The sequence below is a fragment of the Eschrichtius robustus genome, chromosome 6 (genome assembly GCF_028021215.1).
Source record: "Eschrichtius robustus isolate mEscRob2 chromosome 6, mEscRob2.pri, whole genome shotgun sequence".
NCBI classification, from domain to species: domain Eukaryota; kingdom Metazoa; phylum Chordata; class Mammalia; order Artiodactyla; family Eschrichtiidae; genus Eschrichtius; species Eschrichtius robustus.
Genome location: NC_090829.1, coordinates 87,958,600 through 87,976,214, shown reverse-complemented (window position 1 = coordinate 87,976,214; position 17,615 = coordinate 87,958,600). Strand labels below are relative to the sequence as shown.

The window sequence follows — 17,615 nt, the reverse complement described above, 5'->3', positions numbered from 1 at the left end:
TTTTCATTGTCATTTGTCTCTAGGTATTTTTTGATTGCCTCTTTGATTTTTTCAGTGATCTGTTTGTTATTTGTAAGATTGTTTAGCTTCCATGTGTTTGTGCTGTTTACGTTTTTTTCCCTGTAAGTGATTTCTAATCTCATAGTGTTGTGATCAGAAAAGATGCTTGATATGATTTCAATTTTCTTAAATTTACTGAGGCTTGATTTGTGACCCACGATGTGATCTATCCTGGAGAATGCTCCCTGCGCACTTGAGAAGAATGTGTAATCTGCGGTTTTGGGATGGAATGTCCTATAAATATCAATTAAATCTATCTGGTCTATTGTGTCATTTAAAGCTTCTGTTTCCTTATTAATTTTCTGTTTGGATGATCTGTCCATTGGTGTAAGTGAGGTGTTAAAAGTCCCCCACTATTATTGTGTTACTGTCGATTTCCTCTTTTGTAGCTGTTAACAGTTGCCTTATGTATTGAGGTGCTCCTATGTTGGGTGCATATATATTTACAATTGTTATATCTTCTTCTTGGATTGATCCCTTGATCATTATGTAGTGTCCTTCTTTGTCTCTTGTAATAGTCTTTATTTTAAAGTCTATTTTATCTGATACGAGAATTGCTACTCCAGCTTTCTTTTGATTTACATTTACATGGAATATCTTTTTCCATCCCCTCACTTTCAGTCTGTATGTGTCCCTAGGTCTGAAGTGGGTCTCTTGTAGACATCATATATATGGGTCTTGTTTTTGTATCCACTCAGTGAGCCTGTGTCTTTTGGTTGGAGCATTTAATCCATTCACGTTTAAGGTAATTATCATTATGTATGTTCCTATGACCATTTTCTTAATTGTTTTGGGTTTGGTTTTGTAGGTCCTTTTCTTCTCTTGTGTTTCCCACTTAGAGAAGTTCCTTTAGCATTTGTTGTAGAGCTGGTTTGGTGGTGCTGAATGCTTGTTGGTAGCTTTTGCTTGTTGGTAAAGCTTTTGATTTCTCCATCGAATCTGAATGAGATCCTTGCCGGGTATAGTAATCTTGGTTGTAGCTTCTTCCCTTTCATCACTTTAAGTATATCATGTCACTCCCTTGTGGCTTGTAGAGTTTCTGCTGTTAACCTTACGGGAGTTCCCTTGTATGTTATTTGTCGTTTTTCTCTTGCTGCTTTCAATAATTTTTCTTTGTCTTTAATTTTTGCCAGTTTGATTATTATGTGTCTTGGCATGTTTCTCCTTGGGTTTATCCTGTATGGGACTCTCTGTGCTTCCTGGACTTGGGTGGCTATTTCCTTTCCCATGTTAGGGAGGTTTTCTTCTATAATCTCTTCAAATATTTTCTCGGGTCCTTTTTCTCTCTCTTCTCCTTCTGGGAACCCTATAATGTGAATGTTGTTGTGTTCAATATTGTCCCAGAGGTCTCTTAGGCTTTCTTCATTTCTTTTCATTATTTTTTCTTTATTCTGTTCTGCAGCAGTGAATTCCACCATTCTGTCTTCCAGGTCACTTATCCGTTCTTCTGCCTCAATCAATCTTCTGCTATTGATTCCTTCTAGTGTAGTTTTCATTTCAGTTATTGTATTGTTCATCTCTGTTTGTTCTTTAATTCTTCTAGATCTTTGTTAAACATTTCTTGCATCTTCTCGATCTTTGCCTCCATTCTTTTTCCGAGGTCCTGGATCATCTTCACTATCATTATTCTGATTTCTTGTTCTGGAAGGTTGCCTATCTCCACTTCTTTTGGTTGTTTTTCTGGGGTTTTATCTTGTTCCTTCATCTGGTACATAGCCCTCTGCCTTTTCATCTTGTCTGTCTTTCTGTGAATGTGGTTTTTGTTCCACAGGCTGCAGGATTGTAGTTCTTCTTGCTTCTGCTGTCTGCCGTCTGGTGGATGAGGCTATCTAAGAGGCTTGTGCAAGCTTCTTGATCAGAGGGACTAGTGTTGGGTAGAGCTGGCTGTTGCTCTGTTGGGCAGAACTCAGTAAAACTTTAATCCACTTGTCTGCTGATGGGTGGGGCTGGGTACCCTCCCTGTTGGTTGTTTGGCCTGAGGCAACCCAACACTGGAGCCTACCTAGGCTCTTTGGTGGGGCTAATGGTGGCCTCTGGGAGGTCTCACCCCAAGGAGTCCTTCCCAGAACTTCTGCCGCCAGTGTCCTTATCCCCGCGGTGTGCCACAGCCACCCCTCACCTCTGCAGGAGACCCTCCAGCACTAGCAGGTAGGTCGGGTTCTGTCTCCTATGGGGTCACTGCTCCTTCCCCTAGCTCCCAGTGCCCACACTACTTTCTGTGTGCCCTCCAAGAGTAGAGTCTCTGTTTCTCCCAGTCTCCTGTCAAAGTACTACAATGAAATCCCACTAGCCTTCAAAGTCTGATTCTCTAGGAATTCCTCCTTCTGTTGCCGGAACCCCAGGTTGGGAAGCCTGATGTGGGGCTCAGAACCTGCACTCCAGTGGGTGGACTTTTGTGGTATAATTGTTCTCCAATTTGTCAGTCACCCACCCAGCAGTTATGGGATTTGATTTTACTGTGATTGCACCCCTCCTACTGTCTCATTGTGGCCTCTCCTTTGTCTTTTGAGATCATGTTTCTAAATGGAAATCATGTAAAAAATAATTTGTGACCTGTAAAATGTCTTTGCATTTAATAAAAATGACAAAGAACTGGATGACTTAAGTAACAAAAATATTGACTCAAGTCATGATAAAACCTTTTCTACACAAGAGTTAATTCTATCATCCTCAATCCTTCTTAATGACTGGTTTGATTTCCAAATCTACTGAAGAGCAATCAATTGCCTTCTCAAACTCACTTCCAGCTGAGTTTTTAAGGTCTTATTTATCTGAGAAGGATTAACTCTTGCTCCCACTTAAAGCTCATCTGATTCTTCTTCCAAGCTCTCCTGTCTGTTCAACAAATGTTTGTTGAATGTCTGCTGCATGTCAGTCACCGTACAGGGATGCCTAGTAGCAAGGTTACCAAAGTCCTTCTCTCACAAAGCTAACAGACTACAGGGCAGGAAGGAGATATTAAATCAATAAAACCAAAAAAGGACTTTGAGGTTATAATATGTTGTCTACATTTGTTTAGTACTTCAGTGTTTTCAGCACACATAATTTTATTTGCTCTTCCAAGCATACCTCTGATGTAGGAGAGATATTCTTGTCGTTTTATAGATAAGGAAACAGAAATGGGGACAAAGCATTTGCCAGAGGCCACTCCAATAGTAAGTGACCCAGGTAGGATTAAAAGGAATCATGCCCCCTCCATAAATAAATTCAGCAGCCTCTCCTTTTCTGGGCTCCTAAAGATGTTCAGCTTCCCTATCTGTCATAACATTCACTTATCTGCACATTCATCTCCCTCTCTCTTCCTTCTTTTTGTTTTCCAAATAATCAGTTTTGTTTTAGAGCCTTAGAAGAAAAAGTAAAGCAGTCCCTTGAGTTGTTTTATCACAGATGTCATCAGCCCAGCACCATCCAGTTAGGTCCACCAGACATAAGCAGGGATCACTGTGGGCCATGCAAGTTCACCTTCTCATATCACACAGGAAATAGATGGGATTCCCCAGAAGGGAGCCTCTCTTCCATGCTTCTGCAGCAAGCATATTTGCCAAAGAATTTTCCAGTGCTCATCTGAGGTGGGTTCTTGTGTGTGTGTACACATGTACACAACCACTGGCAAGTTAGGGGTGACTGAAAGTAAGGCATGTCCTGCATTCTGTTACCATCGTTGACTAGAGAAATATTTAAATACAGCAGGTCCAGATCAGAAGAATTCCTCTCCTTACTTGGTTAAAGTTCCCAAAACAAAGGTAAGCGTTGGGCAGTGGGAACAGAGAGTACAGAACATAGAGGGAGATAGCGTACTTAGTAGTTTCACGTTTCTCGTTCATTTGTTGAAATAGCTTGCAATACTTTGTGAAACTGCACCTCATCCATCCATTTATCAAGCACGGTAATATCAGTAGAGTCTCTTGGCCAATCTGAACACGAAAGTAGAATTGTGTATGATTCTGTGTCAGCAGAATCAGTGTGCAAGGGGACATATTTCCTTTCACTGTGGAGAGGGTTTGTGCTTGGGGTGCCTATAAATCCATTTTGTTTCAGCGCTCTGGAACTCAGTGAAAATGCCTAAGCAAGCTTCTTGGTGGAGGATTGCATTGGAATATGTTCTCATGCTATAAAATTTAATTGATTCCTTAAATATATTTACTATCTTTCAGTTCACATATATATTTTTTTTTAATGTGAAGAAATAACCAGATGACAAGAGTGAAAAAAATGTGATATGTGTTCTCATGAGCCTTGTGAGTCTTATGGTGAATGAAAGACAATCCTGTTCCTCTGGGGTTCCCGACATGGGTTTCCAGGCAGTGCTGAGAAAAGGGAGGCCTTCAGAGAAATGCAGGACTGGTTTGAGTTTCTGGTCTGCATTGGGAAAGTTGCTTGTCTTTGGTTAGTCTAGGTTTCTTCTTCTATAAGATGGGAATCATACTACCTGCCTAACCATGTTGTTATGTTTAAATCAGAGTCATAAAGTGCCCAATCCATTTCCTCTCAAAGGTAGACTAAGGCGGGAGGGGAACTATATTGAAACACAAGTTAGAAAGAAGCACACCATACAGCAAAGAAACTATAGCATAAAATATGATGACATAACTGAAAAACCAAATGTCTGTCAGAGCAATAAAAGTCAATGGACAAAATTCGTCTATTAAAGGAATAAGACAGTGGGATTGAATTGCAAAGTATTACCTAAAACTTAACTGTATGTTGTTTTTAAAAGACAAAATGAATTTAAAAAGTGATTTAGTAAAGTTGAAAATAAAAGGATGGGCAATATCATACTAGGCATATGTAAACAATCAGAAAGCAGGGATCACAACCTTAATGCCAGACAATGCTGAAATTATGGCATTCAGTGGGAAAAGAAAGGCAATCTGCAGTGATAAAGAGGGCGATCCACATAACGATCTAATTACAATTATTTATGCACCAAAGGATATAGCGTTAATACTCATAAAACCTATATGAAGTACAAAGAGAAATGGAGAGTGCTTCAATAAGAGATTTTCCTTTCTCTTGGCTCATGACAGAGACAGTGGGGGACAATAAATAAGGCTAGGAAGAGTATTAAATCACACAAATAATGAGTTTGGTAATATATATAAACAGAGATTACCCTTTTAAAAAAATGACCTTGGGGCCTTCATAAATTTGATCCCAACAAAATTGTTAGTAAATTAAAAAATTAAAAGCTGTACTGCAATAAATAATCTCTTATCTAACTCAGATAGAATTTAAAACCTTGAAAATAGGGAAGCCAAAATTCTGCTCCCTGGAAATGTAAGAGCTCTCTCTTAAATAATTCCTGGGCTAAAGTGAAAATTAAAACAAAAATTATGGCATATCAGATGTGATGTATGTGCATGTCATACAATGCCACAACAAGGCCAGTTGCATTGCGTGTGTGTACGCACTCACTTGTGCACGTACCACGTAAGTAACTGCTTCCCTTGTTTGATCTCTTCAGAGAAGACGTAGGGATGACTCAGAAACTTCTGAAATACCAAGGTTTAATATGAAGAGGATGCTGATTTATTCCTCCTTTATCTAAAGAATCAGAATAGTGCCTTAAATAAACTGTCATTATTGTCATCTAAGGAGGAAAGTGTGTAAACTTGCTAACAAGTGGGTGTTTTCAAAGTTAAGCTCACTTACTAGGAGGAAACTGAAACCTAGAGGTGATCTAATGTATCTATCTCAGCTCATCACACTGGGGCGTCACAGCTGCTCCTTGAGCACGGGGTGGGCTGGGGGGGCAGCTCACTTCCCTCTCTATTGTGCTCTCCTCTTCAGGTCAGTTTGTTCAGGGGAACTGGTCTACCCGACCAAGGGCCACAGGGCACAAAGAATAAAATGCCCTTAAAATAGCAAGCCCAAGAAATGAGTTCTGAGTAACAAAATCTTAGTCTGAAACATATTCTTCAATTGTCATTTTTCTGACTTACGTTTGTTTTTCATAGACTCCCCTATCAACTCTCGGCATAGCACTGAAATTCCATAACTATTCAATAACCAAGAAGAGTATGAAAGGCTGTGACCATGGATGGTGGGAAATTAATGAGCACATGTAAGTGGTTTCCATGTGTGAAGAATCTAATGAAAAGCCTCGCCCAGGAGTTCAAAGCCTTGGATTCCTTTCCCCCAGAGAGTTGGCAGTTTACTATATACAGACAGGGGAACTGAGGACTACAGGAGTTAAATAACTTGTTGAAGGTCACTCAGCTCATAAGAGATTAACCCAGGATTCAAGTCTTTATGGCTCCCAAGTCCCTGTTTCCATCACTGCTCTGTGCTGCTGGGCTATGGATGTACACGCTTCATACTTTATAAAAATAATTGGCAGAAAAACCATTGCAGCCATGGAGGAAAATAGTAAATAGTCCTGATGATTACAAAAGCTAGAAACCATTAGCCAATTCTGTGCAGTAGGAGAAAGAAGCTGAGAGAAATTTAGGCGCCTGGGCTTCCTGAACTGATCTAGAAAGTCCTTACTCTCTCCCTTCATTCATCCTTTAGTTGTTGTTATTGTTTACTTGCTTCTAAAGTTATAATAGGTCTTGTATTAAAAAAAAAAAAAAAATACAGGATGCCCTGTCTTTGCCAAATAGCTTCTCAGTTTACTTTAAGGAAACTTGTGAAGCTAGCCTGAGGGACTTGTCTGCTAATTCTTTGCTCACTGCTATTCCGTGAATGAAACCTTCCCTTTCTAAATGATTTTCCTGAACAACCTTCTTTGATTTCATTTAGACTCTTAGGTGACTTGCTAAATAGTCATTGATCCTTTTGGAGTAGAATCTCCCTGCTTTAATGGCTTTCTTGGATCCATTATTAACATGTGGCCTGTACTCCTTTTGGCAGTATTTTTGAATCAAGGGTCTATTAAGTAAGAGGCAGAAGACCTAGGTTCAAATTGCAGCCTTGTTATTTAGTAGCTACGTTAACTAGGACAAATTATTTAATCACTTTGATTGTCAGTCTGCAAAATGAGGTAATGAGGTGGGGTTTTTCGGCAAGCATTCAATGAAATGATGCTTACCACACACCAGAACATCTTAGCTATGATTAATAGGATTAATAGGATTGCTAAGGAAATGACATTGGATGCATAAGTACTATTGAATGCGCCCCAAGGCTTTAAAGATACTGCATTTTGGTATTTAATTAGAGGTCCAGAAAACAAATCTTTACAAATCTATTGTAAGTTTGTATGCTTAAAATAAAGCAGTGCTTTGAAAATGAGATGCTTTTTCCCGCTAAGTAACAACCCCTGCCACCCATGATGTATTGCTGCCAAAATATGAATAGTTTCCTCCTGCAAATACCAGGAAAGCTCTCTGCCCTAAATACATTCCCTGAAGGGCCAGCTCTTCACTTTGTCTTCTGGGTTGGCTGAAATACTATCAGATTCTTTTGATACTAGTTGTACCCATGGGATTTAAAATGCCAGCCCTTCCCACTATCAGTCTTTTTCATTAGAAAGGCTCTAATTGAACTAATTCCTGGCACCTTGCTGCTAAGGTTAGCCTAAAGGCTTTGGGTCTGTCATGGAGAAGGAAGAAAAAGTAATGCTGACACCAGGAAGCCTAGTGATCCTGAATTCAGAGAACATAGGGTGGGGTATGAGTGCTCAGGGCAACTAGAATGCAGTATACAAACCTGAAGAAATGAACAGCCTTCCTACAAAGCTTTTGTCCAGCAAAGTTCCGGAGGGGAAGGCTGTTGGTGCGTTAGAAAGTGCTAGGGTTTAGTATCCGGTGAACTGTGTCCTAATGCTGCCTCTGCTTACTTGCTATTTGAACTTTAACAAATTACTTCACCTCTTTATGTCTCAGTTTTCTTACCTGTCACGTGTCTGCCCATGTAAACTAACACTTGCTGGGTTTCTCCAATCTCTCGCTTTATTTTACTTTCATTTAATAAACCACCACTATGCCCCATTACATACTGTCCCCCTGTAAACTCCAGCCCAAGCATGGTTTCAAAGACCCCTTTCCTCTTGACTCCTCTTTAATGTCGAAGTGAGGCTAATCTTTGCAAGAAAACTCTAGTAAATATTAATGGAGAATTCCAATAAAAACTATGAGATACAGATAACAATCATCATGATTTTGGAATGCAGGCTTCTGATCCCAAGATGACCAACTAGAGTAGACTCTGGCCCCAACAGCTTGACTAAGCTTTCAGGCACCTCTCAGATGCTGGCTTCCGCTTAGCCAGGTGGCCACCTGCAGCTGCTGTCTCTTCCTCGTATCCCAGGAGCTGGTCTATCCGCCCATCAGCTCCTGAACTTCAGCCAATTGCAAAAGATTCATCCTGAAATATACGTGAATGATTTGAACTGTAAAATCATGGGTTACCCCTGTGTTCTTCACACTGAATGCCAGCATCTGATCCATGGAACATGTGTGGTTCCCAAATGCTTTGGGGACCTGGAGTGATGGGCATTCACAGATTGCAGTGGAGGACGTCCCCCTTCAAGCCTAGTGTCTATTGTTTCCCTCTGAGAATTTCAGCCAATCCACAAGACAGGCCTCCACTTGTGGCCAGAGTAGGCAATTCTTTTTTTGTTAGGCAGTTATTTATGTTCAAAGAAGAGAGAGGACTAAGAGAATTAAACCCGTATTTCTTCTAATTATAAGTATTGGTGAGGAAAGCAACAGGTAAGAGATAGTTGGTAGTACTGCTATTTTATTTAGCAGAGGAGAAAATCAAGGGGACAGAAGTGACTCAATGACAATCACTTAGCATAGGATGGATAACTACCATCAGCTCTACCATAAGCATCTCCGTTTATGAAGCTCAAATGACCAAAGTGTCAGTGAATTCGCTGTTGACAGGAGACAGGAATGCAGTTGACAGGCCCTCATGCTCTGTGTCCCCCTACCCTTACTCCTCAGGTACTGCGGCTCCTACATGGATCACCAGACGATTTTCCGAGTGCCCAACTCCTTGGTTCATGTTCAGCTTCAGTGCAGTTCAAGGCTTTCGGACAAGCCACTTTTGGTGGAATATGGCAGTTACAACATCAGTCAACGTAAGCCGGGGATCAGCCCCTTAGAAAACCGTAATGAAGGGTTAAACAGAGGCTAACACTTTATGACTCTAAACGTTGAGAATTTAAGGAATGAAAACTGCTTCTTTATTTCTGCTATTGACTAGTATACTTTTATAATAATATTTAAATAACTATATAGCAGGAACAAAATATATGATAAATATTACATACAGTTATGTATTTATTATGCTGAAGTTTAAATTATAGAAGAAATAATATCGTTTGTTACAATTGAAAAATAGTTTCTTACATTATTCCTGAAATATAGGACAATTTCTTGATTCATTGTTCTTCTTGCTAGCCATAAGTTTTTGTAAATATGAGGTTTACGCCAACATTTGATGGATTGGAGGGCGGCAGTTGCAACTCACTGTGGCTTCTGATGCATAGAAGGACTGGTCTTTCAAGGAGAGTCCAAATATCAGCCTGCAGAGTGTTGAACTTCACACTGAGGATTGCTGGAACAGTGGCCAGGAAGCGGTCAGCAGAAAAGGCAATGTCTGAGGGAAGTCATCAGTGCTGGAGAGAGTAGATACTGACCCAGGAAATTCTCAACCCGTTTTTTTTTTTTTTGTCTTAAACAGTAGTCTCTGAGGTTTAATAATCTAATTGTATTTTTTTGTAGTAGAAATTAAAATATATGACAATTCAAATAGGAGACTTTCATCTGTATTCCACCTACAGTCACTTCTCCTGCCACTGGGATGCCACTGCTTGGAGAAAGAGTGATTGGGTCTCAACCCATTTTAAAAGGCGGAAAGTAAGAGTTAACCACTTAGGAATCCATGAGGTTAAGTCCCGAGAGAAAACTCAGTTAGACCCTTCCTTCTTTGCCAATGCTAATATACCTGCTTCTGAATTCAGAATATTACACTTCTGAATATCAGAATATTACAATTCCCATCAATGATACGGGTAACTAGTAAGCTATCTTTTTTTTTTTTTTTTTTTATAAATTTATTTATTTATTTTTAGCTGTGTTGGGTCTTCGTTTCTGTGCGAGGGCTTTCTCCAGTTGCGGCGAGCGGGGGCCACTCTTCATCGCGGTGCGTGGGCCTCTCACTATCGCGGCCTCTCTTGTTGCGGAGCACAGGCTCCAGACGCGCAGGCTCAGTAGTTGTGGCTCACGGGCCCAGTTGCTCCGCGGCATGTGGGATTTTCCCAGACCAGGGCTCGAACCCGTGTCCCCTGCATTGGCAGGCAGATTCCCAACCACTGCGCCACCAGGGAAGCCCAAGCTATCTTATTTTTAACTCTTATTTCAAACCGTGACTATTTCCTAGGAGCTCATGCTCTCCATCGTGTGCCGTTGAGTTAGTGCTTGACCTGACCATGCACCCTCCCCATTCTTTTGCACAAAGCACAGGCTAGGTAGCTTATAAAGAACAGAAATTTATTTCTCACAGTTCTAGAGTCTGGAAGTCCAAGATCAGGGTGCCGGCATGGTCGAGTGAGGGCCGTCTTCTGGTCTCAGACTTCTCGTTGTGCCCTCGCATGGCAGAAGGGGTGAGAGCGCCCTGTGCGGCCTCTTTTATAAAGGCCGTCACTCATCCCGTTCACGAGGGCTCTGCCTCCGTCACTTAATGACCTCCTGAAGGCCCCACTTCCCCCTACCATCACCCTGGGCATTAGGATTTCAACATATGAATTTGGGGGCTGGGGAACACAAATATTCAGACCACGGCAGAGAGAAAGGATTTATTAGTACTATCATGTTTAGCTATAAGCCAAGGATTAAAGATTCCATTCCAGGGAATGGATCTTTGATGAGTAGCCTGGTTGAAGTGCACTAGGAGTCCTGAGTTTTGAGACCAGTCATTAATCTCTCTAGGTCCAACTTCTAAGATCAGTGGTTACTAATACATTTTGCCATAGAGATCCCTTGAAAATGTAATTAAAGGCACAGACCCTCAGAACGATGCATCTGGTCATAGGGGATTCAGAAACACCAGAAGGCCATTTAAATTCCCCAGAGATTCTAAAGACCGCACACTGAGCATACTGGACTCAAAGGCATCTTCCAGCTTTCTCTTTCTTCAAGTCTGTGATAAAGCCAGGTTGCTGAGTCGAGCATGGAGGTGTAGGAATTTGTACATGTGACCTGGCTGCAACGTCGATTCAGAGCTTCTGGTGGATTAGTTTGATTTCTTTGCTCTCTTAAATACTCCTTTTTGGCCTTTCAATTACCAGCTATAGCTTCGTTTTGATGGAGAAATTGTATAATTACTACCGCTATGTTGCCACTCAGCCACTTAACAATTCACATCTCTTTGTCAATGTGGTCTGGTGACTTTTAGGGACCCACACAGATTTCCTATGTCTTATTGTCTCTAGCCTGTCCTGTTGGATCTTTTAGATGCTCCTCCGGTTTATGTGTCCCTCAGGCCCAGCGCTGTGATGGAGTACATGACTGCTTTGATGAAAGTGATGAACTCTTCTGTGGTGGGTATTTAAGCTTCTACTATGACTTTCTTAGGAATAAATAGCTTGTCAGGATCACTGTTGCTGCTGATGCATATCCTGGGTCTTTGGAGCTGTTATCTATTGCCATGTAATAAACTAGCCCCCAAACTCAGTGGCTTACGACAGTCATTTGTTCTGGGTCATTCATCTGTGTGTTGTCTCAGGTGTGACCAGTCTAGGCTGGGCTCAGCTGGGTGGCACTGCTTTAAGCTGTGGCTCCTCCTGAGCTTGGTTCTTCTCAGGTTGGGGTTGGTTCTACTCCTCATGGTTCTTTTCCTTGTTGAGCTAGTGGCCTGGCCCTGGCAGTGGTAGAAGCAAAGGAGGGGTGACCAAAAATATAAGGTTCCCCTTAAGTCCTGGGCTTGGAGCTGGCACACCATCACTTGTGTCATATTCCATCAGTCAAATAGCTGAGGCCATAGTCAAGGGGCAGGGAAGTTTATTCTGCACACTTTGGGGCCATGGCAAGGGTGGGGATGCATAATACTATCATAGAGAATGAGGATCTATGGTTAGTAAATCAATCAACCACAATCTTAAACATAATCCTATTTTAAAGCACAGATCTTTCCTCTAGAAAGAAGTTCAGAATCTGCAGAGAAGTAAACACTTTCAGCATGCTCATTTATGGAGCACAGGTGTTGAGAATAAAAGAATTGATTTTTTTCTTTTTTACCTGTATAGTTTGCATCAACATCACATTGGTAATAACTAAGTGGTGGGGTATTGGATATTCTTATTTTGGGCAGAGAGTCTCTGTATTGGTTTTTCATTACTATTTGCACATCATTCCTGAATCTATCTCCAGTTTCAGGGAGCAATATGGGGAGAATAGTTCACCGGACCATACGACACCCCTGGCAACACTTTCTCCTAAAGATCCAGAGTTTAATTCCAATACAATTGCAATGGTGAAGCTATTTAATCTTTTTCATATTTTGGAGAAATATTAAAGTTAATATAACTAACTGAAAAATTGTGTTCATAAAAAAATAACCTGTAACTCTACACCTTTTTTTTTTTATTGACAAAACAAAATAAAACCCTCTTAACTTAGGCTTCATTAACAATTTAAATCTATAGGGTCTTCTATTTCTTAAGAAAATAAATACCATTATATAGTGATTGAGGTTGCTTTTGTTTTTTTTTTCTTTTTAATAAATTTATTTATTTATTTATTTATTTTTTGGGTGTGTTGGGTCTTCGTTTCTGTGCAAGGGCTTTCTCCAGTTGAGGCGAGCGGGAGCCACTCTTCATCGCGGTGCGCGGGCCTCTCACTGTCGCGGCCTCTCTCGTTGCAGAGCACAGGCTCCAGACGCGCAGGCTCAGTAGTTGTGGCTCACGGGCCCATTTGCTCCGCGGCATGTGGGATCTTCCCAGACCAGGGCTCGAACCCGTGTCCCCTGCATTGGCAGGCAGATTCTCAACCACTGTGCCACCAGGGAAGCCCCCTTGTTTTTTATGTTATTATTATTCCCTACTATTATGCTCCAAATGAAAGTGACTGTTTTTTAGTAATCATCATTTCTCATCATGCCATGTTGGGAGCTATTCTCTAGGAGTTGACTGGGTACTAGATACTCTCAGAGTAAATAAATGAACTATTTCAGGGCAGCAACGTCCTCCGCCTGCTCCTCACAAGACATGCCTCTGAAAAAACAGGAGCAGATAACAAAAATGATAACTTTTCAAAAAACCAGAAATGTCTAAGGAATTATACCTTCTAAGAGTGCTTGCTACTATATTGTGCCTGTCACTGGTCTAAATGCAATTCCCGAAAATATTCCAAAGAAGAAAAATTGTAACAGATTTACACTGGTATTCCTAGTTCAGGGAATGAATGTCTCAGGGTAAAATAATTTTAAAGAGAGTTTTCCTTACCAATAGACTACAAGTCTGCTGTTCTTTAAGATCTCACATTCGTTAATCTAGTGAACAAAATTGTAGTGAGCACCTACTATTTGATCAGGTGCCTGAAGAACAGAGATGAGTAAAACAAAATCCCGAATCTCAGGACACTCCACTTTGTTTAGGAAGGTAGACAAGTTCAATTTAGATAACAGCTTATGATTTTTATTTTCCTTAAAATCTTATGATGCATTTAATTGTAATTAAAGAAACAAACCACCAGAGTTCAGTGTATTTCTCCACAAGCAAAAGTCATATCTGACAAACTCAAAGTGCTAAGAATTACACCAAAATTTAAACACGTGCTTTTCCTCATGGAGGTGTCAGTTTTGAGAAAACACATGTTTTGTTTTGTTTAAGTCATCTTAACCATTTGCACATTTTGAGGGGCACTGCTGGTCATCAGGGAGTCCCACTGATGTCTCAGGCTCACGAGCTTTCTGACTGTTCTCCTTCCAGTGACTCTTAAACCTGCCTGCAACTCCAGCTCCTTCAGGCAGCACGGCCCTCTGGTCTGCGACGGCTTCAGCGACTGTGAGGACGGCCGGGATGAGCAGAATTGCACTCAAAGTGAGGAGGAGCCCTCTGCACTTTGCTGTTCTTCTAATCAGACTCTTCTAAGCCCAAATCAAAATATCTCTCTTGGGTTAGGGTAATCGACTTGTCCCAGTTTCCCCACAGAAAATCCCAGGTCCCGGGAATCCTCCTGGGCCCAGACAAAGCGGAAGAGTTGGTCACTCTAACTGGGGTGAAGTGTGTGTGTGTGTGTGTGTGTGTGTGTGAATTCTGGAAGATTTTCCTTGCTGACTTGCTTTTAATGCTGTTCACGACTCAAGGAAACTGAGGATCGGATATAGAGGGATTTGCCAGATAACTGTGATAGGGTATGGTCTATTCTAGCCCCTGCAAAAACACACACTGCCAGAGTTGTGAACAAATGTGCAGTAATTCACAAAAATCTGTCCATTCCCCCCCACCCCCAATGGTATAAAAGGACTGAGTATGGTGTTGATTTTTGCTCAAAAATTTTCTTGGGGAGCAAGGCAAAGTAATGGCAAAGAAGTCATGGCTTAAGCCACTGATATGGCCAACTGCTTGGCATCTCCCCTACAGTGGAAGAAAGGAGAGACTATTGGGTTGATTTTCAGCCAGTGCACCTGCCTGCCTTCCTTTCAGTGGCTCTGCTGAGATGCAGGGACGGGACAGTGTGGGGTTGCTTCATTTCCCTCTGCCATGTTTCCCAGAGCAGCAAATACCGATCCTGTGGCTAAGCCATCCTTTGTGGACGGAATTCAGTGTCATTCACTCAAATCTGTCTCTGAGTAGGAAAAATTCTTTCTTCTTTGCTCATTTTTAGGTATTCCGTGCAACAACAGAACTTTTAAGTGTGGCAATGATATTTGCATTAGGAAACAAAATGCAAAATGTGATGGCACTGTGGACTGTCCCGATGGAAGTGATGAGGAAGGCTGCAGTGAGTAGAAACATGTTCCTTCTGATCCTTTGTATTTGTTCCTGAGTTGATCTGTTTTTCATTTTTAGTCCCTTCTTGGTGTAATGCCCCAGGCAGAAGTTGCCACAGGCCAGGGAAGAATAGTAAACATTGGTGAACTGAATCTGAAATGGTTTCTCAGAATTAAAAATTCTAGAGTGGATTCTGTCTTCTTTCTTGATAATAAGCATTCATGCACTAGATGTTTATACTGAGAACTTTCCCTTTCTAATAACTCTAATCAAGGGATAAGCTCTTAAATAAAAAAACTATGAGAAAGGAAATAGGTACTGGAATGCCATGGATGACTTTGTTAATTATGCCTTATGTTGTGATCAATGTCAAGTGCTGGTTCGTTCCTTAGCTATGACCTGAGAACTATAATCCACCATATGTTATTATTAGTTGTGTGGTTTCTAACTGGCCATGTGCCAACATGTTAATTATATATCCTTATCAATACTATTTACACTGGAAAATAATTGCTCTGATAACTAGTTTTTCTTAACTAGGTTTTTTAAAAAATTAATTAATTAATTATTTTACTTTTGGCTGCATTGGGTCTTTGTTGCTGTGCACGGGCTTCCTCTGGTTGTGGCTAACAGGGGCTACTCTTTGTTGCGGTGTGTGGGCTTCTCATTGCTGTGGCTTCTCTTGTTGCAGAGCATGGGCTCTAGGCACGAGGGCTTCAGTAGTTGCAGCACGCAGGCTCAGTAGTTGTGGCTCGCGGGCTCTAGAGCACAGGCTCAGTAGTTGTGGCACACGGGTTTAGTTGCTCCACGGCATGTGGGATCTTCCTGGACCAGGGCTCGAACCCGTTTCCCCTGCGTTGGCAGGCAGATTCTTAATCACTGTGCCACCAGGTAAGTCCAACTAGGTTTTCATTTGTTTGGGACTTAACAAATTCTCTCCCAAATCAGCACAACTTCAAGGACACTCTCAATTCTGTTGCATTTGGAACTAATCTTTTTTCTCTACCTAACAACCTGAACTCCACGGCTCCTGTTCTTATCAGTACAGCTGTTACTAATAGGTCCCCTCCTCCCCTCATGTGTGTTATTGTACAGAGACTCTGTGTCAAGGCCTATTTTCCGGAGGGAGGTAGTGGTTTGTTGGTGCTGGTTTCAGACAGACCCCCATCTCGCCTCTCTGGATAAGCAGGGGATTTCAAATTGCTTATCTGGTTAGTCAGTTCCCAACCCAGCTCAAAACTTGACTGGATTTCCAGTTTTTCTTCCAAGTCTGCCTTTAACACATGTGACCCTTCCTCTCCTAAAGGCTGCAGCAGGAGTCCCTCCACCCTCCAACGCATCATCGGGGGCACTGACACCCAGGAAGGGGGTTGGCCATGGCAAGTCAGCCTCCACTTTGTTGGATCTGCCTACTGTGGAGCCTCAGTCATCTCCAGGGAGTGGCTTCTCTCGGCCGCCCACTGTTTCCATGGAAACAGGTAAGGCATCGCAATTCTTACTCTGAAGTGACCACAGACCACAGACCATACACCTGCCCCCACGTTGTGGGAAGAAGCTCCCTGTTGGACACATTCAATCAATTCAATTGGTGGTTTTTTATTTTGTTTTGTTTTTGTGACATCAAATGTATGCCGAACATTCTTTTTAGGTATTATTGATATAAAGAGAAGAACACAAAGGAATATCAAGAATGAATAGGCTTTTGCCAGACTGAGCAAATAGGATAGGGCTTTCAAGTCAGAAGGAATTCTGTGGGAACGTGTGAAGACTATGGAGTATGGGAATGTGTGGAGAACGGGTATTAAAGGATCACTGGAGTACAGGAATCCCTGTTTAGAGCGTGAGGGTAGCGATTCTGCATCCAATTTCCAGTGTAGAGGTGGGGAGGATTCCCACAGTCCCAAGCAATTCTCTGACATTAGCTGGGTGTCCTACAATTCAACTCAATTCTGACTTTGTCTACCCAGAAAGACACTCAGATTAAACAGTTTAGGGGCTCAGTCCTACAAAACTACGCCTCTCCCCCTAATTCAGATGCCAATCCAAAGCCTAGGTTGCCACCTGAGCTTCTGACTGACCGGTTATAGAGTGGAGGTTCTAATGACCCCCTCCTTGGATTTTATTAATTTGCTAGAGCAGCTCACAGAACTCAGAGAAACATTTTACTTGCTGGCTTACTAGTTGATTATAGTAAGATATAACTCAGGAACAGTCTGATGGAAGGCATGCATAGGGCGAGGTATGAGAAATGGTACAGAATTTTCCATGCCTTCCTGGTGTGCATCATTCTCTCCGAATCTCCACGCGTTCACCAACATGGAAGCTCTCCAAACCCCGTCCTTTTGGAATTTTATAGAAGCTTCCTTACAGAGGCATGATTAATTAAATCATTGGTCATTGGCCGTGGATTCAACCTCTAGCCCCTCATTCCTCCCTGGAGGTCGGGAGTGGAACTGAAAGTTCTAACCCTCCAATCACATAGTTGGTTCTCCTGGTGACCAGCCCCCAGCCTGAGTTGCAGTCCCAAAGTAACCTCATTAACATAACAAAAGACACATTTGTCCCTCTCATCACTTAGGAAATTCCAAGGGTTTTAGGAGCTCTGTGCCAGAAATGGAAGGAAAACCAAGTATATATTTCTTATTATAAATCACAATATCATGGGGGG

The 17,615-nt window shown here is 41.7% G+C and overlaps 1 protein-coding gene across 1 annotated transcript in view; it reads left to right on the top strand.

Moving 5' to 3' along the window:
• The window catches only part of TMPRSS7 (transmembrane serine protease 7), a 42,548-nt gene that overhangs the window by 20,877 nt on the left and 4,056 nt on the right, over window positions 1-17,615 (top strand). Inside the window, exons 10-15 of the mRNA XM_068545539.1 lie at window positions 6,018-6,124; window positions 8,955-9,091; window positions 11,447-11,554; window positions 13,943-14,053; window positions 14,841-14,957; window positions 16,254-16,425. Of these exons, the coding sequence (XP_068401640.1) occupies window positions 6,018-6,124; window positions 8,955-9,091; window positions 11,447-11,554; window positions 13,943-14,053; window positions 14,841-14,957; window positions 16,254-16,425 (752 nt within the window). The remainder of the gene's footprint in view (window positions 1-6,017; window positions 6,125-8,954; window positions 9,092-11,446; window positions 11,555-13,942; window positions 14,054-14,840; window positions 14,958-16,253; window positions 16,426-17,615) is intronic.